Source organism: Monodelphis domestica, chromosome 7 (genome assembly GCF_027887165.1).
Source record: "Monodelphis domestica isolate mMonDom1 chromosome 7, mMonDom1.pri, whole genome shotgun sequence".
Taxonomy (NCBI): Eukaryota; Metazoa; Chordata; class Mammalia; order Didelphimorphia; family Didelphidae; genus Monodelphis; species Monodelphis domestica.
The window spans coordinates 238,601,966-238,627,355 of NC_077233.1; the positions used below are offsets into that span (position 1 = coordinate 238,601,966).

General features: G+C 46.2%; 2 protein-coding genes across 2 annotated transcripts in view; one reads left to right on the forward strand and one right to left on the reverse strand.

The window, feature by feature from the left end:
* SNX30 (sorting nexin family member 30) overlaps positions 1–10,648 on the forward strand; it is a 180,815-nt gene extending 170,167 nt beyond the window's left edge. The window contains exon 9 of the mRNA XM_001375914.4: positions 4,243–10,648. Within this exon, the coding sequence (XP_001375951.1) occupies positions 4,243–4,302 (60 nt within the window). The 3' untranslated portion in view covers positions 4,303–10,648. The remainder of the gene's footprint in view (positions 1–4,242) is intronic.
* A 3,878-nt stretch (positions 10,649–14,526) lies between these two features.
* On the reverse strand, positions 14,527–25,158 carry SLC46A2 (solute carrier family 46 member 2). The gene is made up of 4 exons (XM_007498148.3): positions 23,548–25,158; positions 21,385–21,468; positions 20,315–20,471; positions 14,527–15,452 (listed from the first exon to the last, which is right to left on the reverse strand). Exons 1-4 carry the CDS (start codon positions 24,665–24,667, stop codon positions 15,413–15,415), a joined length of 1,401 nt encoding a protein of 466 aa, XP_007498210.1. The 5' UTR covers positions 24,668–25,158; the 3' UTR covers positions 14,527–15,412.
* Positions 25,159–25,390: the final 232 nt, after the last annotated feature.

Genomic DNA, 25,390 nt, shown 5'->3' on the forward strand with positions numbered 1-25,390 from the left:
GCACTAGCTATTAAAACTGAAGAAACACGTGCCTAGGCCAGAGAGGCCTAGACAAGATAATCTCACATCATGGAAGAGCTGCATCTACTCCAAAAAGGAAGTCCAAAAGCCCACAAAAGCCTTTTGCAATCAGGTTAAATCCCTTCTCAATCTCGGCCCACATGAGAATTCAAAGCATTTTGGGGAAGTGGATCAAGGGCTTCTGGGGATTGAAGTCCAGAGTTCGAGTCTATTTTTACAGTTTGTATACATTTAGTATTGATATTACTTCAATATCAATGGAACTTTTGATCAAGACATAATTTCCAGAAAATAGGATGGAGAGTCAGGCCTAGAGATGGGAGGTTCTGGGTTCAACTCTGGCCCCAGACATTTCCTAGCTGTGACTCTGGCCAAGTACCGTAACTCCCATTGCCTGGCCTCTTCTGCCTTGGAGCCAATGCTTAGCCTCCATTCCAAGACAAAAGGTAATGCTTTAAGAGGAAAAGCTGCCATTTTCTTCTCCATTAGCTCAAGTGTCACGTTGGCTTTGTCTGCAGTTGCTGTTGCCAGTGCCGCAGCCTATAGGGAGTGCGGACGAGGGATGAGGCCTCTGGTAGCTGTGGCCGCGGGCCCTGGACTGCGATGCTATCGTTCTCCGCCCTCCCTGGTCAGCATCATTTCTGTTCTTGCTGGGAGAGTCGCCTGGGACGAGGCCAGGGTCTGCATGGCCTGGGACCCTGCCCACTCCTCTCCCCCGAGAGGGGCCCAACGACGCAGGCCCCATCTTCACTCTGTGCCCAGCAGTGTTTCTGGCTTACCTGGGCGTCATTAGCAGTTTATTTCACACGTTCCCGCCATCGTGGAGTTTCTCAAGCATTGTGCGGCGGGCAATTCCACTCAAATACACACGCACCCCGCAGGACTGCTCGCCTCAGACTTGTGTTTGGCTCTCTGTGGGTTTCCTGGGCCTAATTGCACCCGCTTGTGAATTTCAAGGCTCGGGATAGTTCCCCGTGTGCACGCTTTGCATCCAGTTTCCGGGCGCCTTTCCCTCCTGTAGCACTTTTTGACTCTTCGGGTGGACCCAGAGGAACTCTCCAGAGCCAGCTGCGCAGGGATGGCAGAGGGTGTGCGCCGATTGTCCTCTTAGGCGCACTTCCAGCAGGAGGCCAGACAGCGGCGGCGGCACGACGGAACCCTTCTAGAAGATGAGTCAGTCTCTCGGACTCCGTGACTGTTCCTCTGAGAGGGTGATGCCCTGCCAGGGTCTCCGCACCCCGGCGCTGCCTTGTATGCTTGCACACATGGGGGCTCCATGAGACACTCCGATGGAACTGCACATGGAACCAGCCATCCTGCAGGGAGGTTTGGAACGAAGCCCCAAAGGCTTTCAAGCTGCGCACCCTGGCCTGTCCAGCAGCACTGCTATTGGTTCTGTAGCCCAAAGAGGAACCCCGAAAGGGAAAGGAACCTGTTTGTAAACACACGGATAGCATCTCCTTTTTGTGGATAAAGACATGGACGCTGAAGGACTTCCATCATCGGGGGAATGAGTGAGTCTGCTGTAGTAGGTGACTGTCATGAAGTGCTGTTCTACCAAAGACAACCTGGGAAGACTGACGGAGCTGAAGAGGAGTGAAGCGAGCGGGACCAGTAACGGCAAAATCATGTGAGGAGCACCTGGGAACAACGTGGCTTTTCTTAGTGATCCAAGACCATCCCTGAGGACTCCAAGGTGAAAAATGTCACCTGCCTCCAGAGAGAGAACAGGAGGACTCTGAATGAAGGCCGAAACACTGTATTTCATTTTTTCTTCATTTTTTTTATTAGAATTCTCTTCCACCAAATGGCTAATATGGGAAAACGCTTTACCTTATTTCACATGCAAAATCTATATCATCTTGCTTGCTATCTCAGAAAGGAGGAAGGAGGAAAGAAGGGAAGGAGGGAAGAATTTGATTCAAATTTTTAAGCCACAAAGGTTAAAAATTGTTTTTACATGTAATTGAGGAAAAAATAAAGTATTATCTTAAAAATTAGTAAACCCAAGTTATTGTTTAACTAACACCTGAGACAAGCGTCTGTGGCTCATGTTTCAGCTTTCCACTTGGCTGGAGCCACAGCTTCCTGGACGGACTCAATTTCACTCTTGCTTTTAGAAAGGAGGGAAGTGTTGTCTAGGGCATGTCAAGGCACAAGTGATGATTCATCAGGGCAGAAACTCTTATGCTTCTCTCCCCAGTGACCAGAATTGGGGGGAAGTGGTCTTTGGAAGCAATCTCAAGAAAGCCATTTTTCTATGTGAGGGGTGGGTGGGGTGGGACTGGAGGGTAGAAAAGTTCAACCCCCTTATTCTGCAAATGAAAACAAGCAGTAAGTTTCATTTTTTAAATTAAGTTTATTTAAATTAATTAATTTGGAGCATTTTTCCATAGTTACATGATTTATGTTCTTTCCCTCCCCTCTTCCCACCCCCCCTTCCTGTAGCCAATGAACAGTTCCACTGGGCTTTACGTGTGTCAGTGATCAAGACCTATTTCCATGTTGTTGATATTTGCACTGGGGCACAAAGAAAAGTCTTCTTTTGGGGAGCTCCCTTTCTCAGAACAGAGACCGGGCACAGATGTTGAGAGTTCTTCACTAGTGGGATAGAAAATGAACAGTAGTGAGGCTCATATAAAAAGTTGAGCCGAGGGCAGGAGAGTTGAGTTCTCCTAGCGTCACAGGAAACATGAAATTTCTACCTGGTTTTTAAACATGGCTTCTCTCTTGGGCTTGGAAATGTGTTTGTAAATTCTTGCTTCCTTTAGAAAGTCTTGGAAGAGACTGCTCCTGATTGACAAGAAGAACCACCAGAATTCAAGATGATTTCCACTAACTTCATGACAACTAGATGACATCACTGCCCCCAACTCTCTAAGTGATTATAAATCCTCCTGGCAGTACATCTTCAAAAATGATGGGAATTATTTCTAAATCATTTTTGAAGGATATCATGCAAAGTGGATTTTTTGGTCTGATGTGTATACTAGACTAGGTTAGAAGACCTCAGTTTTAATCCTGCCTTGGTCACTAACCTGGCTTGGTCACTACACTTGCTAGGTAACTCCATGAAAATTACTGTTTGATTTGGAGCTATGTCCAAAGGGTGCTAAAAGACTGTCTGCCCTTTCATCCAGCCATAGCACTGCTGGATTTGTACCCCAAAGAGATAATAAGGAAAAAGACTTGTACAAGAATATTCATAGCTGCACTCTTTGTGGTGGCCAAAAATTGGAAAACGAGGGGATGCCCTTCAATTGGGGAATGGCTGAACAAATTGTGGCATCTGTTGGTGATGGAATACTATTGTGCTAAAAGGAATAATGAACTTGAGGAATTCCATGGAGCCTGGAACAATCTCCAGGAAGTGATGCAGAGTGAGAGGAGCAGAACCAGGAGAACTAATTGTATACAGAGACTGAGACACTGTGGTACAATTGAATGTAATGGACTTCTCCATTAGTGGCAATGCAGTGATCCTGAACAATTCAGAGGGACTTAGGAGAAAGAACACTATCCACATCCAGAGAAAGAACTGTGGGAACAGAAACACCAAAGAAAAACAACTGCTTGATCACATGAATTGATGGAGATATTTGGTGATGCAGGCTCTAAATGATCACCCTAGTGCAAATATCAATAATATGGAAATAGGTCTTGATCAAGGACACATGTAAAACCCAGTGGAATTGCACATCGGCTATGGGAGGGGTGGGGGGGAGAGAGGGAAAGAACATGAATCTTGTAACCATGGAAAAATTTTCATAAATAAAATTTTAAAAATAAATTTTAAATAAAATTTTAGAAGTCTTATTTGCTAAGAATGAAACATTCAAGACAAGTGGTGCTCCCTCGCTTGCTCTCTCTCCCTCCCTCCTTCTCTCTCTCTCTCTCTCTCTCTCTCTCTCTCTCTCTCTCTCTCTCTCTCTCTCTCTCTCTCTCTCTCTCTCTCTCTCTCTCCCCCTCCCTGCTTCCTTCCCTCCCCCCTCCACTCCTCTTAACCCTCCTTCTTTCTCTCCCTTTCTCTCCCACCTCCCTTGTTGATTCTACTTGTGAGTAATGTCTGTGTGTGTGTGTGTGTATTGTTAGACTCCTTTGTATGAAAGTATTTTCTGATATGATCAAGGCAGCATTGAGATTGAAAACTGAGATCTGGATGGAATTAGGCAACTCTGACTCTTTGACCCAATCACTGACTGTATATTTATGTTGTTGCAGTGCCTTACGGCGTGGGAGTCGATTATACCGCTGCTACAAGAGAAGCAAGAGACCAAATAAGTTCCTTCCAACAAAGAGACCCTTCTGTCTACACCAGTGCACAGTGCCCCTCGCTGGGCAGGCCATTTGCTATGTACTTACTGACTGACAAAGTACCACCTGTCAGGTGGCATTTGGAAACCAGCCAATTTGGAACTTTTGTGGCTTTTTGCTTTTTTCCCCCCTCTTCAGGCCTTGACCCAGTTCTTCTTTCCTATTAATATTTCCTCCCACCCTGTATTCCTGATCTGTTTCCTGGTTGGACCCTGAGTGCCTGGTGGATTCTTTATGGATTTCATCATTTCTTATTAAAGGAAACATACTTCCATGTCTTGAAGGGACTTCCTACTAAGATTTTAAAGGAAGAGACAAGTGCCGTCATCCCTCCATTTGTCAAAGGAGAGAATGGGGCCTCTCTTTGGGGTTCCAGAAAGAAAGGAAGACGGTAGCCCCGTACACTCCTTCCCCATGCGCAGTGGCATTTTCTGTGGCTGTTGCCTTGTCCTAGGTAAAAAAGGTGGTGTTGACATTTCTGCCTGACACGTGTGAATCTGGCACGCTGTCTGCTCGTCATGTGTGATCTCATGTATGTTATTCCTTTTTTGGTGATATGAAGTCAGTGTAAAACAGCTGAAGTGGGCAGGCGGTACGTGTGTCTACATGTGTGTGCGTCTACATATGTAACGCGTGTCTATGTGTGTATGTGTATACATCCTTTTGCCCACATCTACACATACCTGTGCCGACGGAGAGGGTGACGAGGAGATCCGATTCCTGCCCCAGCCATCTCCGATTGTTTGTCGACCTCGTCTGGGCATAGAATCGGGGACGCTCTGCGACGCTCTCCGTCCTCTTTTTGGTCCTCCTCAAGTGGCGCTCTGGTAAGGGACGCCGGGGCCCCAGCGCGGACGTGCCCCAAGTGCTTGTGGGCCTGCTTTCTGGAGACTTGCCTTTATCCCAGCTAAAGAACTAGCTGGGTGTCCTCTGCCGTGTCGGAGGCGTCAGGGCAGCTTTGGAAGGGCTTCTGCTCTGAGGCAGGTCTTGTTGTCTGACCCCGTCCGTCTAAGATGGTCAAAAACCATCCACCCGGCGCAGGTGCTCCCCAGGAAGCCCCGCACCGGCCGCACTCCTTCCCGGGAAGAAAAGGCACCTTTCCCGAGGTTGCGGGCTCAAAACGGAGCCTCTTTTTTTTCATTTAAAGCTAGCTAAGTTAGTTCTGTCTAGAGAACTGAAGCAGCAACCAGGCCCAAGTACTCATGCCAAGATTCGCTTTTCAAAAAAGAAACGAGACGTCCCTTCTCTTAAGAAAGAGAATTCCTCCTTCCGGACCAGGCCGTGCCTCTCTGGAAAGTCTGCCCCCTTCTTCCGGCATTCACGGAGTCGGCCACAGAACGTCGGGGGCCAGCTGCTCTAAAATACCACTCTATGAACAGAAAGTAAGCTGTAAAATACTGGTCAACAGTGCCCGGGTCACATTGAAAATGCAGTTAATTTAGGTTCAAAACCACTCCTGAAGGGTTGTCTGCAGTGTCTGTGTGTCAGATGAGCTTCATTTTTATGCTGTGGGTTCATTAGTTAGAATACTTGGAATGTTGTGGTCCTGTTTTGCCGTGTCTAGTCCTTGCTTTGCCTGGGAGAAGTTTGGTTGATGTTTTCCCAGCGGTATCGTTGTCTCTCTTGGTACTGCCTACCCTAATAAGACCTCCGTGTGCATAAGGTTTCAGTCCTTCGATGTGAATTTTCACTTTGGTACATAGAGTTCTAAACAATATTTCTAAGCGAATGGCACCAGGGATGGCATTTCAGCATATCATTCTACCTCTAAAAACGCGTCTTTTTGACGCTGGGATTTTGTTGTGTATCTGGGTCCTAGTTTGTTGGAATCGATGTACGTTTCATACTAATACTTGACTCCTCGTTTTTGGTTGGACTGAGACTACAATTAGATTGACTCGTTGAAAGAGAAAAGAAATCAGTTTTGGAGAAAGCAAGGACTTTCCTCTGTGGAAAAAGTGCTCTTTAAAAAAATAGTTCTGTTACTGCCTGGGAGGAAGGGATTTGGGGCAAAGACTCCTGCCATCTTGCCAAATTCTGATGGTGCCCCCACATATGATGAGTTATGGGGGTGAGGGACTTCCTCAAAGTGAGTTGGCCCTGGGTAGGAAGGAGGAAAAGCTACGCTTCCCAAGATCTTCCTTGCCTTCTCATTTAGCTGACCTGATAACAAAGACACTCTAAAGGGATGTGGCAGTCTTTGGATTCCACTTTTTTTTTTTCAGTTTGTTTTGGTTATTTTACGGTAGACAAAAATATAACATTTCTATAGCAGAGTTAATCAGCTTCAGATGCCAAATAAAGCCTAGAGAGAGGCAAGCATTGCCCTCGGTGCATTCCCCAGCTATCAGGGGTCTGTACCATTGGAACCATCATCAGCTACTGTGGAAAGATGTATTCAGAGAGGAGTCTCTGTTCCTTTGATTGGGGAAGAAGTCTTCAGGAAGGAGTCATTTTAGCATAGAGGATACATAACCCTTCTTGTACCAGCTGCTTCCTCCTTCCTTCAGCTTCTCAAGGATCAGCAATACCTAAGACTGTCCTTTACCATTTTTCCCCTCCTAACCATAACTGTGCACCAAGGGGTTGTCTTTTTGGTCAATACAGGGAATATCTTCATTGGAGATGTGTGAATTAGTACTTATGTGCCAAAGAGGTTAACACTCAAAATGTCTTCCTAACGAAGACTGCCATTACTCTTTCCCCAAGTCTCAAGCCTAGTATGGCTATATCTCTTTCATTCTTTTTTCCTCCCACCTGACTTTCCAGAAGTTTGGAGAATATTCTTCTCTAACTGGAAAAGCCTTGAGAGGACACTGGGTTCTCTGACTTGAGTTTCTAACTTTTCTTTGTGGTGAAAGCATATTTTATCAAGATAGTCTTTAAGGAAATATGCTGCAAACAGATTTTTCCAGTGGCTACCTTTGTGGTTGTTTTGGTATAGCCTAACCATACCAATTTGTATTTTTACCTTTCTACCATCGGATCAGAAATCAGAGAGTCATTCTTCTATCCATAGTGGGAAGAGATGATGGTGGAGATAAATGAAAAGAGAATGCCATGAATATCCCAATTTGTCATTGGTACCTTGAAAAAAAAAAAAGCATTTTTATTGTTAATTAGGTTACTTATAAGGCTCTTCAGGATGCTGCTGTGGCCAAGCTCAACTCTCACCTTTCTCTTGATATAGAACAGGAAAACCAGTCTGTCTTTAGATGATTTTTTAGTACATATAAAAGAAGTCTCTTTTAGTGCAAAGTCAGTACATATAAAAAAGTACATATAAAAGAAGTCTCTTTTAGAGCAAAGTTTCTGAGTGTTTTTTAATTAATGGCCGTGTCCCAACCCATCATCCACCCCTTCTCTATTTCCCTTTCACATAGGAGAAGACGGCGAATTGGCCTTAAATCCTGAGCCTGAGCAAGGCTGCCCTTTGTCACGAGGGAGGAGGCATGATGATGCCCTTGTGTGCCTGGTCATAGGTGGAATTTCTAGCTTAGGCAGTTGAATGGAATAATAGCTCCGCCTGAATAACACCCCAGACTTGAATTACCTGGTATTGTTATTCAGAACATCAACCTGAGCCCAGAAACCACAGATAAACGAGGACTGTCCACATCTCAGTTTATAGGTCCTCTGCTGGAACTGGTGAATGGCCTGGGCGCGGTCTCACTGCTAGAAAACCTGGGAGAGGGAAGGGCCATTGTTGAGCAACGTTGTCATTCCTTTCCATGGCTGGGGAACGTCCTTCCACTCACCCACTTTCCTTCTGTGGAGGACTTGGACGTTGGGCGTAGGAAAGGATAGACGTTGTCCCAAATCTAGCCAGAAGTAACATCTGGGTAGGGAGGACCCTTCCCTTTCCCTCTTCTAAATTGGATGGCGTGCCAGCCCCAAGGATCCACTGACCCATACAATCTTTATTTACCATTCATGGCGCCTGGGTGGTCTTCCTTGGTGGCTGCCTTAAAGCCACTCTGCCAGGTCCCTGTTTCGTCTCCCAGTGTACCAGGTTGCAACATTCCTCACCTCTTCATACAGGTGGCGGGAGATTTGACCACAACGCTGCTTTAGAAGCACGAGTCTCTTCTGTCTCAATCTGGAGCGGGGCAACGATCTAGCAGGGCAGCCCTTCCTCTGTCCCTACCAACAATCGTCTTGTGATTGGGCATCCGCATGGGGCAGGCAGAGCCCCTCGCCACAACTGGGGTTCAACAACTTTTTGTCCTGTGTGTTACAAATGTTTTTGGCACATCTAACCATGCTCAGTTCAGTTGATAAAACCACTTTAGAACATGACCGCTGATATGGATAAACCAGTGATATGAGCACTGATATGAATAAATCAGTGTTTTAATAAATACTAATTATAACATCAGATTATTTGTATAATGTAGATGCAGATTCCAAATAGATCTTCTGATGATGCTCAGACATGCTAAATCAGCAGGACCAAGTTCTGAGGTTAGGTTGCTTTGTTTTTTTAATGGTGCAAAATGCAAAATAAATTTTAATTCTACTTTTCAAGGCTGTTATCTATCCAGACACTGATGCTTCTGGCAGTGTTTTATAAGTGATTATAAAATTGTATTTGTCTTCTATTTGGACACTGGATACAAGATGACTGGTTGTCCTCTTTTTAAGAAACAAATAAGCCTGCGTCAATGGGAAACAAGGGGCATAATGGAACTGCTTTTTTTTAAAGGATACTTTTTAAAAATGTTAAGTGTTGCTTTTGCCAAATATATTTTTATTATTACCATGGAGGAGGGGAGGGGAAACCAGGGACCATAAATGCATTGTTCCAAAGTATACATGGCTAACAATTTAATGTATTTTGGATATTTTTTAAATTACAAGAATTATGGGATCAGTGCTGGCAAATCGCACTGCATGTTAGTCTTTTCAAGTCTATTTGATATAAAGAAATTCCCAACTTATAACAGTATTAAGGACATGCTCTAATGTTGTAAAGGACCAACTTTTTAAAATGTCTTGGACACTGAAGAACAAAGTTTTAGCTCTGAATCCTACAGTTTTGATGCCAAAAACATGAAGTGCTTTATTGACTTGAATATTGAATACTCTTTCCCTCTCATTTTTAGCAAAAAAAAAAATGTTAAAATTGTGGGTGGAGGCATACATATTTGGGCATAGCCGCCATTTTGTTTTTACTGGATGAGCCTGGGAACCAATGCTGCTATATCCAGGTTCATCATTTCCCTTTTGGTGGAGCCTCTGATGTACAACTAGGTCAAAGTGCTTGACCTCTTAACAGTCCCCTTAAGCATTTTTCTTCTTTGCTTTCATGAAACAGGGTCAGTAGCATCTTCTGTTGCTTTGACCAAACCTTCTGAGTAACTACTAACAACAGCCAAAACAACTGTAAGGGGACACGTACAAAGAAAAACATTCCATTCTTTCTTGTCTCCTTCAAAATGGTGGGTAAGAAGAGTAATGTTGGGTGAGGGGGGCAGGAAGGAGTGACAGTCAATATGACAAACTGTGGCCCATATAGCTGTAATTCCAGCCAGACTTTCCATGTTTAATAAACAAGCATCTCGGAATAGTTCTGTTCTTTGGGCAGTATAGAACCGCCCTATGCCCAAGCAGTCTTAGTCACATCCAAGAGACGCTGTCCGTTGCGATTCCCATGTGCCTGTCAGTTGTGAATGCATTGGGAAGCTGAATCCCCATGAAATACATGTCTGCCAGCAGACTTTTGGACCTAGATTTTAACCTTTTCAGATGAAAATTTCATTTAAGTTTGTGTCAACTGATCAGCCGTCCAGACTGTGTACTGTATTGCTTATTTCTGACTTAAAATGATCAGAAACCCACTCAGATCAAAAGAGTAGGGAAATGCCTCACTGAAAAGTCATGGGTTTTTGTGTGTTTGTTTATCCCCCCTCTGTCCCTGCTACCAATAAACCAAAACAAAAGCTGTGAAAACTTGTGAGCTTGGGAGAGCATGTGTATAGTTTAGATGTGAGCATGACTCAAACAACGGATGGTTTGTTTGCTGTAGATATCACACTTTCAACAGGGTGCCCCCCCTTTGTTACCAACACCATGGCTGTGAAGTTGTTTTGTTTACTTTCCAGTGCTGCCACAAATGTGTTGGTTCACGTTTTTTTCATATATCTGTGTATAGATCTATTCTGTTTATTGTTTACTATGGGATTAGTATTATACTTTGAGGTAAAAAAAATCATTTGTATTGCCTGATAAACTATTAGCTTGTAAATTTTTTTTAAAGTTTCTTTACCTCAATTAATTTAAAGGAATGGACCAATAAACATGTAAAAGATGATTTTGTTAGCTTGAATGTTTTGTTTTGCGTGCTCTATTAAACAGAAAGAGGAATACTTTCTTTTGATTTCTTACTTCCTTTCAAAAGAAATCAGGGAGGGGGGCAGAAAAAGAACACATGTAGCTAATTGCATTTTTTTTTTAATAAAGCCCCTTACTTTGGAATCAATACTGTGTATAGGTTCTAGGACAGAAAAGTGGTAAGGGCAAGTCAAGTGACTTGCCCAGGGTCATACATCTGTGTCTGAGTGTCTGAGGTCAGATTTGAACCCAGGACCTCCCATCCACTGAGCCACCCAGCTGCCCCCTAAGCACTGTAATCTGACGAATGTTATCTGTAATTTCAATCACAGACTATAATGGCATTTCCAAGGAAGGAGAGTACTCAAAAGGAGGGAAAATGTATGTGTCTATACATATGTGTTTGTGTAATTGCATATTAAATTAAAATTCACTGTGAAAATAAACTAGTGAACCATCATTAAACTTAAATTAAATTAATTGGCACTACAAATGAGCTAAATTCCTTCATAGGAACGCAGCAATAAAAGCCGGGATGGTACATCTTTCCCACTCGGCCCTTCTCATTTTCTCCCCGAAAATGTAGTCAAGATATAATGGGTTTGTCTAGAGCACAGAATTTCCTTTAAGTTGGGTTTGTGGACCCTCTGCTGGGACGTGGGAGTAAGAGAAACCCTTTATGAAATAGCCCCGAAGTGAGAGAAAGTGCCATTCTTGGGGTCAGAACACCTGAATTCAAGGTCCAGCTCCCCCACTTAGACTGAGGCCCTTCATGTAAGTTCTCTAAGATGGTTTCTTCAAATCAGCCCAAGATCACTGGCATTGTCTTCCATTCTAGCAATTAAAGAAAGTGTTTTTAAACTGGAAAGTGCTGCCAAAATGTGGGGGTGCTGCCGCCCTGAAAAGTTGGCATGTGATTTCAGAGATCACCCGAAGCTCACTGAGGTTATGGTTTAGCAGCAGACGGCTGTCTAGAGTCCCAGGATGTTCTGTCTCAGAATCCTTTGGGCTCTAAGGTAAGAAGTATTGGTTCCAGGGAGGAAGAGGAAGTAGGGGATAGGCAATTGGGGTTCCCCAGGGTCACATGGCTAGGAAGTGTCTAAGTCCAAATTTGAACCCAAGACCACTGGACTCCAGGCATGGGGTTCTATCCAATGAGCCACCCAGCTGCCCCCAAGGGCATATGGACCTTTTTTTTCCTTTGTATCCATGGCACTTGACACTGCTTTAAAAGTGCTTGTTGACTAATTGACCCGTACGTTTTTTCCATGTTAACTTTGTGATAACATTCCTAATTCTGAATATGTTGTTGAGAAAAAAAGAATGGCAGAATCCTATAAAAGTGGCATTAAGAACACTAGCCCAGAGATGGGAAGTCCTGGGGTCAAATCTGGTCTCAGACACTCTTTGGCTGTATGACCTTGGGCAAGTCACTTAACCCTCATTGCCTGGCCCTTGCCTTTTCTGCCTTGGAACCAATACTTAATACTGATTCTAATACAGAAGGTGAAGATTAAAAAGGGGGCTTTTTAGCTATGCTGGGCGCATAGAGAAGAAGGGATAAGAATTTTCCTTGAGATGGTTAGGATGATAAAACATTTAACTCAACAAAATGTAAAAATATATATTAAACACCTAATGTGTCCAAGACACTCTCCTAGGTGCTGATTTATCAAGAGTAGTTGAATTTGTACAACCCAGTGGAATTGCTTGTCAGCTCTGGGAGGGGGGAGGGAAGAGGGAAGGGAAAGAAAATGAATATGGAAACATGGGAAAATATCTTAAAATTTAAAACAAAGATATAGTTGAGCTACTCAAAAAAAAAAAATAGAGTCCCAGGATATCCCCGCTGGGAAGACACCGACATCATTTCAGAGAGGAGGAAATGGAGGCTCACCAAAGCAGAGGAATTTGTGGCAGCTCTCCCAGCCCAGACTCGACCCCTGGCCTTCCTCTCATTCCACAGACCCTTTCATTAGGAGAATGCTCCCAAGTGAGGAACCTCCCTCTGCCAGTTCAGGCGGGCACTTCCCTACTATTTTCAAAAAACCCTCGTCTTCCGTCTGTGTGTGGGTTCCAAGGCAGAAGCAGGGGAAGGGCTGGGCAATGAGGGTCAAGTGACTTGCCCAGCGGTCAAGCGTCTAAAGTCACATTTCAACCCAAGACCTCCCATCGGTAGCCTGGTCACCTAGCTGCACCCCTTTCTCTACAATTTATAGTTTCAATCGTCTAGAGCTGCCATGTTAAAATCTCCAAAGGGAACTGGGTGGTATGGTCACTGAACCAATTCCTTAGGATCCTGTGAGCTACCTATTGACTTTGTTTTAAAATGTAATAGCTGTGTTTTATCCTGTTTTTTTTTTTATTTTGTTCAATATTCCCCAGTTGACTCTAAACGATTGCTCTATTGCAGATAGTAATAATTTGGAAATAGGTCTTGATCAATGAATGACACATGTAAAACCCAGTGGAATTACTCATTGGCTATGGAAGGGAGGGAAAGAACATGTTTCATGTAACCAAGGGAAAATATTCTACCTTAATTAATAAACACATTTTTAAAAACTGAAAAAAAGATTCCCCAGTTATATTTTAACTAGCATATGTTAGAGAAAGGATTTGAATCGAGCTCTTCTTGGCTGAGGGTGGCTCTCTCAATACTGTACTGCCTCATAACTATCACTTTTATTTTTTGTCAATACATTTCTTTTTTGTTAAGAAATTTCCCTGTCTCTTGGATTGGGGAGAAGTGAAAGTGCAAAAAAAAAAAGGAAATGAGGTAGAATAGAGGAAGTAGACTCTACCAGTTATGTCCACCCTAACGGAGATATAATGGGAAAAATACTAGAGGTGGGTTCATAAAATCAAAGTGAAAGCTAGGAGAGACTTCCAGATTTAAAGTCTAAATCCCTCGTTTTTGTGATGATGAAAGTGAGAGCCACAGAGGGGAAGAGCCCTGCCCAAAGTTGCACAGGATGTAAGTAACAAAACTATAAATAAGGCGCAGGTCTTCTGATTATAACTCTAAGCCTCTGGGTTCAAGTTCAGGCGCTGCCATTGTTAGCTGGTGACCATGGACAAGTCATGGACACTCTAGGAGGCTGGTTTCCATTGCAATGATCCCTCTCTGCTTCCTTCAGTGGCTGTGAGGAAAATGGCTTTAAAGAAGTTCCGTACTCTATAAACTGGTGACAGTGTGAGTGTGTCTCGACACATCTCTACTAATGTGGTCCTGCCCGTTCATGTGCACTTCAGGGTCTATCGTGTACATGGAATGGTCAATAGCTGAGTAAAAGCCCTTGGTTTTACCTGCTTTGGGGTATGTCTCCAGAATCTCCCTTACAGATTCAGCCTGGCCTTTGTCCTGCCACTTCTGCTCTTAGGAATTGCCTGAGATGCAGAAGTTTAGGGTTCCGAGGACACACGCTCGGTGTCAGAAGAGGTACTCGAATGTGCTTCCTGACTTCCAGCGCATCTACAGTGCTATACTTTTTTCTCTTTATGCATTTCAGCCTCATTTAAAAAGAAAACAAAAACCCACCGAGCTCCATCCGAGTTTTGGGAGTGAGAAATCTCTCCGGAGAGTAGCTATCCCCAAATGCCCACCTGCTCCCCGATTTCCTGCTTTCTCCCTCGCCCACCCCAAACCAAAAAGACTTTTCCCTTTTTCGGGATTCTCCGTAAGAACTTTGAATCTCTTCTTGGCCTCCCTCATGCTGTGCCTTGGGTTGGGCATCTCTCCCACTCTCTACCCCAGCCAGGAAGTTCCTTGAGCAAAGGAACCATTTTCCAGCTTTGTATCCCAAGCGCCACCTTCACACAGAGCAGACACACTTGAAAAGGATTTGTTCAACCACATGGAAATCATTCGCATTTTATTTATGTGCTCAAACGCGGCACTTTAGGTAAATGACCATATGGGGAAATAGTCTCCGCAGAGTAAACAAACATGCTATTGAAGCAAAAATGCCTCCAAGTCCAGGCTCTCCCTCACACCCCTCCTTCTAGGAGCTATTTTTGACAAACTAAAGCGTCTCGTTGGACCTATTGGCAGACCTCAATCCTCGTTTTGTTCTTTGATTAAAAGATCTTTTATGCCGCAGCCACGAGTTAGAGAAGCCGACCCAAGATTCTTCACCAAGGACTGAACGCTCTCAAAGGCCACGGAACAGCTCCGAAGGCACCTCGGGAGATAACGGCTCGCCGGTTCCCGGGGTTTTATTTCCCTTTCTTTTTTTCTAATATTATGTCTGCCCGTGACAACAGCTTTGGAAAAGAAGAAACCAAAAGCTTCTTGGAAGTGACCCTGGGGCTAAAAGCGCTGGGAACTAGCCCTGCGGTGGGATCCTAGCAGATGGGCCGGAAGCAGGAGCTGTTCGAGGCGGCTCTTTCTGCAGAGCCGTCTGGAGCATGGCGGAGGGGGCTGAGCATGAATGAAGGGCCCTCGTCCCCTGGGAGACACACCCAAAGTTTGGGCCTTCAATGCTTTTCTCAGGGAAGTTCTCTGCGTCACCAACAAAATCTGGCAGCTTCCTCCGAAATTAATTTTTTAAAGGCAAGTTTCCTCCACCAGGATAGCGTTTCTCCCCACCCAACATGGAACCCCTTGAAACAGCTGGTTGGCGAGGCCGGCCGCGGGAGGAGCTCGGGGCTCGGTTATCGGCTTCCCCGGCCCAGCTGCTTCTCTTCGAGTGGGATCCACACCTCGGGGGATTCGGGTCTGCTCGTAGGCAGCGGCGCTCCGTCACTTCTCAGCGATCTCTCCTTGCTTGCAGGCCACGACGCTGTTGGGATGGGGGAAGAGAGACAATTGGCAGGATGCTAGGAGCCGGAGTGCATCGGGCTGGGGGGGATGAGACGCCGGCCGGGGCGTTTGCTAAGGACGTGCCAAGGATGGAAAAACAAGCAGGCAGTAGCAGAGGGCTGAGACGGGCCACGCATGGCCTGAAAAAGAAATTAATGAACCCCGGAGGACGGCTTCCAAGAGCCTGCCAAAAACGCCATCAAAGCCCTCCTTCCTCGACTCTAGTCTGGACAACGTCACCCACATCAACTGCTGAGCTCTTCCCTCGGCCCCTTTGATCCTGCGAGCCGGGTCTAGAAACAAGAGGTCCTGGGTTCAAATCTGTCCTCAGACACGTCCTCACTGCGTCACTTACCCCAGACTGCCTAGCTCTCTGCTAGAACTTGTCCAAAGACAGAAGGTAAGCTAGTCAGAGGTGAAACCGGGGCTAAAACTCAGGTCACCTCATTTTTCATCTAGTCTTCTTTTTCTCTTCCCTTGGGGGAAGGGGGAGGGGAAACTTAAACGCGTGTTGGCTAGGTATTGGTTACGTGGCTTAGTCCTGAGGTTGATCCCCGGAGCCTAGATCCCTGCTGTGAAACTCAAGCCACCGATCATTGCAAAGGCGTTTTTCACTGGTAAATCAAAGCACATTGAATGTTAGTGTAAGACATAAAAAAGGCCATATTAAAGAGTAAAGGACGACCACAGGAGCACCTCCCTTCACCACTGAAAAGATCAACAACTCTTCTCTAGCTTATTTTAGAGTTACCTGCAGCATGATGAGGTTACGTGATGGCCAGGATTTATCCAAGGCAGGATCTGAATGTGGGTCTTCCTAATTCCCAGACCACACACACACACACACACACACACACATATGTACACACGCACACACGCATGTGGTCTTAGTATGTATAAAAAGGGCTCCAGGATTTGGATTCTGAAATTGTTCCGGTTGCTACAAATGTTAGTTTATAGGTGTAATTTTTGGCCAAGACACTTCCATTTCTCTATGAGAAATAGAGGATGAAAAGGCGATTGGTTGTGCCCCCATCTTACCCAGCATTTCCTACTCCTTCCTCTCCTGACAATAGCTCCAAGCCCAATCCCTACCAGATACTTTTCAGCATTTGTTCCTTTGGTATCTCATCCTTTGTCAAAGCTCTTTGTTGGTGTTTGTTATCCAGTCATTTCAGTCATGACTGATTTCTCATGATCCCATTTGTCTTGGCAGAGATACCAAATGGTTTCCCATTTCCTTCTCCAGCTCATTTTGCAGATGAGAAAATTGAGTCAAGTGACTGCCCCAGGGTCACACAGCTAGTTAAGTGTCTGAAGCCAGATTTGAATTCAGGGAGTTGAGTCTTCCAGACTCAGAATTCTACCTTTGTGCCCCTATTTGCCCCTTTTGGGATTTGTCTTCTAAATCAGTATCAGAGAATTATAGATCTAGAGTTGGAATAGAACTCAGAGACCCTCTAGTCCAAGATCTTCACTTTACATTTGAGGAAACTTGGGCCCAAGAAGGTTAAGTGACTACCTCAAAATCAGTGCTTCATCCTTGGCCCTTCTCTCCCCTTCCATCTCTCATTTCGATTGTTGTCTGGTTGTATCTACCTGGATTTCCCATCTCTAAACACACTCCATATGTTGAAAACTGCATCTGTCTTTCCTGCAAAGCTTGCTCCATCCTGATTTCTCGATTGCTGTTGATTGTGCCCATAATTCATCCACTCAGGCTCAAAACCCCAAGTGTTATCTCTGACCTTTCCCTCTCACTTCCCTCCCACATCCAATGAGTTACCAAATCCCAGCAGGACAATCTCCTGCAACATCTCTCTCCCACCTTTGTGCTCTTCCTGCCACTACCCTGGCCAAGGTCCCCCTCAATAGCCTGCTTATACCTTCCCCTTCTCGCCCTCCTAAAGGTTATCTTTCCCGCTGGAGGGCAGATAAATTCTCTTTGTGCAGATCAAAGATCTCTGTCCAGCCCTCTGAACTCGTCAATGGCTCCATCGCCATTAATTCAAAGAGATTCAAAGACATCAGTCTACTTCTCCAGCTCTATTTCCCCCTTCTCCCTCCTCCACTTCCTCCATTCTTTGCTTCCACAAACTGGACAACTTCCTGTGTCATCACACCTCATGCTTTCTTGTCTCTTTGCCTTATTGTTTGCTTCCTTGAACTTAGAATCAATTCCTCTTCCAACAACCCTCCATTTTGACATGCTGAACTATTTCCCATTCTCTAAGACCCAACTCAAATTCTGCCTCCTCTCTCAACGTCTTCCTGGGTCTCAGCCAGAAATTCTTCCCCCTTCCTGGGGCCAAGAAGAGTACTTTGATTTACACGACTCTCATGTATTTATTTTCTGTTGTGTATCATGCTTAGTTCCTTGTGCAGGGATCATATCCATAGCCCCTACCCCCACCAGATGAGGGCTGGCCCGAGCCATTCTGTGTTTCTATCTTCCCCAGCGTCTGCTGCAGCATCTCTACTTTTGTGGTCCGTATTTGATACATTTTTGCTGAACTGAATTAAATTGGGGGAAGATTTTGAATTGAACATGGAAGATAAGGTGAACAGATGGAGCCCAGCTCAGACAGAATGTTACCTTTGGGTAGGCACTTTTTAAACGAGAAATGACCTCCAAGCATTTAATTTGCCATCGTTTTAGCCCAAGAACTGAGGGGAAAGGATCTGGTTCTGAAGCCCATCTTGCCAAGAACCATTTGTCCACACAACATTTTTCAACCAAATCCAACAGACCTCAAAGTCAACACGGTCTAATCAAACACATGACTTGTTAGGACTTCCTATCTCTACAAAGCACTGTAGAAGATCCAAGATCTAGATGGGACCTGTTCATACATAAATAAAGGAGGAGAGAGATTAAACCAAGCATAAGAAATATCTAGCAAATTCAGATGAATCTGGCCAACTCCTGCTCCTCAGGACAATGGCTGGGTCCAAAGAGGCCTCAAGAACGTCTCTTTGTTTAAGGAAATATATTTTTATTTCTTCTAGACATCAGATGTTCACTTTTATATAATTAAGCTAAGGGGATGCTGGTCTTCAGCTACCTTTTTCTCAGCCTTGACATGAAGGTAAAAAGCTCTCTCTAGGCCTCCATGATGCCACAATGCCTCTAATTATCCTTTTTCTCCCTTTTCCTCCCTTTGAGAAGATGAGTATTTCGGGATTCAGTGTCATCATTAAACTGTAAAATCTGTGAGGGTAGGGACTGTGTCTTGCTCATCTTTGTGAGAAGGCACTGTGTCCTCATCTGCAACATAGCAAGGGGATGAGGTGAACACGTTGGCCCCGGGGGGCCCTTCCAGCTCTAAGTCCATGCTGAAAGACTTGGGGACAACTGTGGACACAGAGATCTTGCTAGGAGTCTGGACACCTTGTCGATTTAAGATGAACACATTTCGCTCAGAGCTTGTGAGGAGGAAGGAGGGACAGGGAATAGGGAATTCCCATCATTGGCTAGAATGGGGAGTAGTTCATATTCAGTGTGACTCAGAAGGAGGCCACTGTTTATGGTGGAAAGTCCAGACAGCTAGGAAATATTCTGGATGGCAGATGGACTATGACTTGCTCTTCTTGGGAGGGACGTTAGTTATTAAATGTAGGGAGGCTACTAAATGTTGCCATTCTTTAGGAAGGCTGAAGCTGGGTGGGAGGAAAGCAGCAGGGGCAAAGAGAAGAAATCGTTTTAGCTTCTGCAGGCCAACCCCAGCAATAAGATTCCATACTGGATTATGGCTCTTAGCTCACAGTTCTGAGAAGTTACCTGCAAAGGAAGCCCAGAGCAGTGCTTCATCGACAACCCCTGCACCCTAAATGAGTGGGTCTCAAATATCTTTTTTTTTGTCCATGGAAAACTTCAAGAGGGCTAAAGAATTCTCAGAGCCCCCCCTCCAGGACCCCCCCCACTTGCTCTCTCTCCATTTCTCTCAGTAAAATCATCCTTTCTCCCCTTTCCACCCCACTCCAAAAATTGATAGGAAGATTAGAACTGCGTAGGGTGACGCACTCATGAGAGGATGTTTCCTTCTTGTTCCACTTAATTCTTATTAAACATAACTCTGATTGCTCAACAGCAGCCTTGCAAATGATTTATTTGGGCCCCAAACCACAAATATAGATGTGGTGGTCATGTTAGAAACATGCACGGGAAAAGAAAGCAGCCCCAGGACCCCGATTACACTCGTGCTGCCTCCTGAGAACCACTGCTTCAGCTTAAAGTTTCAGGACAGTGGGGGGACCAAAGGAAAGAATTGTCTCTCACTTCCTCCACCCTTCCCTTTGCCTAGCAGGCAGTGAGTGCTTTGGGTCACGGAATAACTCATCTACTCACAGGAGACCCTGGTCTAGCCGTGCAGGAAGACATGACCCACCACATCCCGCCCTTTAATAAGCCTGACTATTTCAGAGGAAGGAATGTCACCCCTAAGGTGGGGATCAGCTGATATTTGCCAAATTCAACTTCAAAAAAGAAAAGTCCTCGGTATGATTAAAAAGGGTTTCTTTCCACTTATCCCAGCATCTGATTTCAAGGAAGTAGAAGTGAGTTTCTCAAACTTTTCATTGCCAAATGATTGGACAGAATCACTGTCTGTGGTTTTCACTTCACCACCTATTTTAGTGGGAAATTCCTAAGTTGTTATATTTTAAGTTTGGGGTTTCTGTGGGGAGAATAGCTGGTTTCAACCTTTTCCTCTTGAGGTAACCCAACCGGGACTTTATGATTGGGACACAATGAACACCCTTTCCCCCTCCAGAATACCCTGGGCATAAACCCTTCTCCCATTGCTCTCAGTGCAGCTGAGCAGAACATAGAATGCCCCTTACCCAATGGGGATGATGCTCAGGAAGGCAAGGAAGGATGAGAGGGCAAAGCAAAAGCCAGTGAACTTATCCATGGTGAGCTGATAGATTTCATTGAATGCCGTGGATGTCACCACCCCGGTGAGGGCCAGTGCCAGCTGCAGAATCACAAACACCTTTCCTGTAGGAGGGACAGAAGCGTTACTGAGAAGGACTTTACCAGGACCCTGTAGGAGCTCTCTTAAAGTCCAGAATAAAATTCACTTCTATTCTGGAATTAAAAAAAAAAAAAAACCTTCCCTTCTGCCTTAGAATCAATACTATGTGTTGTTCTCAAGGCAGAAGAGTGGTAAGGTCTAGGCAATGGGGGTTAAGTGACTTGCCCAGGGTCACACAGCTAGGAAGTGTCTGAGGCTAGATTTGAACCCAGGACTTCCTATCTCTAGGCCTGGCTCTCCATTCACTGAGCTACCCAGCTGCCCCCTTATTTTGGAATTTAAGAGAGCTCCTGCAGGATCCTTCAAAATGTTCCCTCAACTCCTTCCCCTTCTAGGCAATCATAATCTCTTTCTCCCAGTAAGCTTTTATCCTGGATCTCTTTGAACCTTCTGGAGACAAAATGGTAACAGAACCAATCATGGGGCTCTCAGAGTACACTGACCAATTTGATTCTTACCAAGCAGTATCTGTGCATTGGAGGGTCTATGGTCTGCCCTCTCTACCCAGCTTTTCCTAATGCCTCTTAATCCTGGAGCCATCCCTCTCTTCATTCCTCCTATTTCTCCTCTTTGGAGCTTGTTTGCATTGTGTGTTTGCTGGTTATCTCCCCCATTAAGTGGCGAGCTCTTTGAGGGCACACACTGTCTTTTGTCCTTTCTGAATTTCCAGCATCTAGCACAGTGCTTGGCACAGAGCAGAAACTCAAGAAAAGCTGATTGCTTGGTTAGTTGGCAGCCAGCAGTAAGAGCTGCTTTCTGGCATAACTCCATGAATTCTCGGAGACCTCCCAGTGTACCCTGGGCTGGCTTCCCCGTTCCCCACGCCAGGCAGGCTTATCTGAGCACAGCAGCAATCCATAGAAAACTTCTCCTCACCGTATGAAGATCCCTTTATGAGCTTGGACAGTGCTGATCGGATGGTGGTTATGGGGATGAGAGCAAACAGCATGACAGCCCGGGCTGCAACGTGACCAGACAAGAAAAATGAGTGAAGCTTGACCTTGCCTGTCCAGAGCAACGCTGCCTCCCCATCAGGGCTCAGCATTGCCCCAGTCATCTGTGCCTGTCCTGGAGAACCCAGCTTAGGAAGCTGGGTGGGGTCTGGAGCCAATCCTGTTGGCCAGGCACCAGAGGCAGCCCTAGGTAAAGTGATGGAGTAATCCTCCTCGTCCTCATTGAGAACAATAACAAGCACCATAACAAGCACCTCTTTAGACTCCCTCCCTGCTTCCTTCTCGACAGTCAATGTGCAGTCAGTAAGAAAAACAACACCTGGAGGAGCCACCAGGAAATGGCTCTTTTCTCATAGACCAGCAGCTGGAGCTCAAGCAGAAATCTAGGGTGGCCAAAAGGGACTTTATAGATCTTCTAGCCCAGCTGCTTCATTTAGGGTGGAGGAAACTGAGGTTCAGAGATGTTAAGGAATTTCTCCAAGGTCACAATGTAGAAGGGGCAGAAGGCATACAGCCAGAATCGTACAACAGGATCATAATTTTAGATCTTGAAAGGATCCTTGGAAACTAATATCCTCCCCTCATCCCTCAGATAAGGAAACTGAGGCACAGAGAAATTAAGTGACTTGTCCTGAGCCACACAGCTAGTTAAGGGTTGGAGGCAGGATTTGCACTCAGATCTTCTGACTCCCAAATCAACATTCTTTTTTCCATTTTAGATTAAAACCTGACTCTTTCCACACATCCAGGATCATTTTCCTAGTGTTTGTTTCTGATGGGTATTGCTCTCAGGAGCTGGACTGAGAACTGTTCTTGAGAAGGAGAGGGAAGGGAGAGTTGAAAGGGAAAAAATAAGGGAGGGAACCAGAGTTTAACCATCTCCTCCCTTAGTCAGTTAGGAAGCAGCATCCCCACAGGACCAGTTCCTTGCCACAGAAAAGCTGTCTTCAGGGATCAGGGCTCTCTAAAAATAGAGAATTCACTTCCCATCCTACTCCCCTCGCTTTTCCTCTAACCTTTTTCTCTTTCATTACTCCAGAGGTCAGCCTTGCTATAAAACTATGGAACTTCTCCAGCACATTTCCAGAAGAGCAAATTGAAGTTACCTCAATCAGCCCAATATTTGGGGGACAAGAAAGGATGGAAGAGGTTGGGGAGACAAGGGTTCAAAAGCAGAACACCTGGGATCAAAACCTACCTCTGCTATTGCCCACCAAGAGATCTCAAGGAAGTCCCTTCACCTCTCAGCCTCAGTTTCTTCATTTGTAAAATGGGAAACTTTGCACTCAGTGGTATCTAAAGTCCCTTCCAGCTCTCCATCTATGTCCAAACAAGTTGTGATATTCATATAAATTACCATAAATGCAAATCCCTTTGTCCAAACTGCTCTCAGTCTAACCAGCCTGTTCACCCTTGCCACCTTATTTTTTTTTTAATGGAAAGACTCATGTGTGCAGCTTCTTCCATGCACAAGGATCCTTGAAGTAACACCTTCAGAAGTCTAGTGGTAGGAAGTGCTCCCAGAAACCCTGAGGAGATTGAGAATGAGGGCACAGAGCCCACTTATAGAGAAAGCAGGCAGGAGTGAGAGCTAGATAGAGATGTCACAAGTATCTCACATTCACGTGTCATTACTAACCTCTTCCCTCCTCCATCCTCTCTCTACCATCCACCATCCAAAAATCTCTCCCACAATGACTACTCTGTCCCACAGGCCTCCTTTCTTCTGAGCTCCTAGTATTCTCATCGCTATTAGTCATCCTGGCATTTAGTCACACTCATCGTACTTTAGGTGTGAATCTTCACTCTAAAATAGGAATATAGAAAACCCCTTTAGGGCAGGAACTACATGTGATGCCTCCTTTGTTTTCCCCATAGTGCAGTGCTGATCACATTGAGGAGCTGGGTATTTGTACAGAGTCCAACTTGCTCCTCTTCCAGATGAAGACATTGAGGTTTAGAGAAATGAAGTAACTTATCCAGAGCCATATAGGTAGGAAGTGGCAGAGCCTGGATTTGAACTCAGCTTTCCTGACTCCAAGGCAGCACCCTTGGCACTGTCTGAATGAGAAAGAGCCAAACTCACCGATGTAGAACATGTAGGTTTCCTTCACAAAGGTCAGGAGGAGAGAGCCAGCTCCAAAGGAGACCATCCCTATCATGATCATGGTGGTGTCCCGGCAGCACCTAGAAAAGACCAGGACTCCCAAGAAGCTGGTGATGAAGATGGTGTAGCCCGCGGCCATCCCGTAGCCCACTTGTACGTGGTTCCAGCTCAGTGGCTCCCTCAACACAAAAAGCGGCATGACATCCACTGTGCCCACCACGGCCAAGTCGTAAATGATGGCCCCTGCAAAGAGCAGAGCAATGATAGCTTTTCGGGGCTCTCCCTTCCCCAGGGAAGGCAGCTCCACCACCCCTCCCCTCTTCTCTGGGTGGTCAGGGTCCAGGGTGCGATAGGTGCCTATGGTCCCAGAGACCGTGTCCACCACACCGAAGGCTTTGCTGGGCTTCACCTCGGGCTCGGGGACTTTGAGGACAAAGAGACTATAGAGGAAAGCAAAGGTGGCGCAGCCCACGCTCGACACGGCAAGGACGACGCCTTGCCGGTTGCCCACTCGAAGCAAATTGAAAAGGTGCCCGGAAGCGATGCTCCCGCAGAAGCCTGCCAGCCCCAAGATCAAGTCAATGATGATAAGCCTCACGGAGCGCCGGCCCTTGGAGGAGCTCAGCGAGCCCAGGGCCATGACACCAGACCAGAACGCCGTGAAGCCCCCGGACAGTCCTGCCAGGGCTGCCGCCCCATACATCACTTCCACGGGCCAGTCCAATAGGATCTTCAGCAAGAGGAGGAGGCGGGAGAGGAGGTAGCCCAAGAGGGGCACGCAGATGGAGATTTTGCGGTTGTAGCGGTCGCTGAGCCACCCCAGCCCATAGGCGGAGAGCAGCGGGGTGAGACCCACCACCAGGTTGTAGATGATGTAGAAGTTGGAGATGGCTTTCTGCTGAGCATCCTCGCTGGCCCCTCTGGGGGTGGAGGTGTTGGTGTGGTTGGAGAAACTGGAAAGGTTGTAGTAGTTCTTGACCACCAGCAGCAGCCCCGCATCATAGAAAGAAGCTGCCACCTGGGCCGAGGCCACCACTGGCTCAATCCAGGTCCTCATCATGCCTGTCTCCGGACAACTCTTCCTTGAGGCCTGGTCCATGGTGGCCAGATCCTCGCTGAAAGCTGGGGTGCTGGTGGCAGATGGTGGGAGTTCAAGGGAACGAAGGGAAAGAGACCTGCTGGAGCAGCAGAGAATCTCTCATACTTTGTTACCTGGCCGGGAGAGATGAGGGAAAGTTCGGTGAAAGAGGAGGGAGAGAGACAGGGTCCGAGGCGGGCGGGCGGGCGGGCGGACGGACGGACGGACGCCCGCTGCGAGAGTGACGGGCTCTGAGCTCTGTGGGTGCGGGAGGGTGTGGGAGAGAAGCTAGCTAACTGCCTGCAGCATAGACAGAAGCCGCTCCGGAATGCAGGCTCTCCTTAACTCGGCTCTCCTCTTCTTCCCTCCCACTGCCAGGAAAAGCCACGCTGCTGGAGCGCTACCTTGGGCTCCCCGCCCACAGGAGGAGGGGTTGCTTCTGCTTTCCTGACTGCCGGAGGCCACGGGGCAGGAGCCCCTGTAGTGCCGAGAGCCGACTCTGTGTGTCACTGGGGAAGCTGGATGCCTGGGGCACGGGGGAGGAGTAGGAGGTGGCACAGTTTCCCCGGACAAGAGCCTGGCCCAGGATTTGAGGCATCCAAAGCCAGATAAATGTATTCATCAAGGGGAGAGAATTGGAGCCGGGCCAGGAAGGAGCCTTCGCTGCGATCGAGACCATTCAGCCGGAAAGGGGCAAAGACTGTGGGGAGGAGAGAGGGGGGATGGATGGGGAAAAAAGGTACG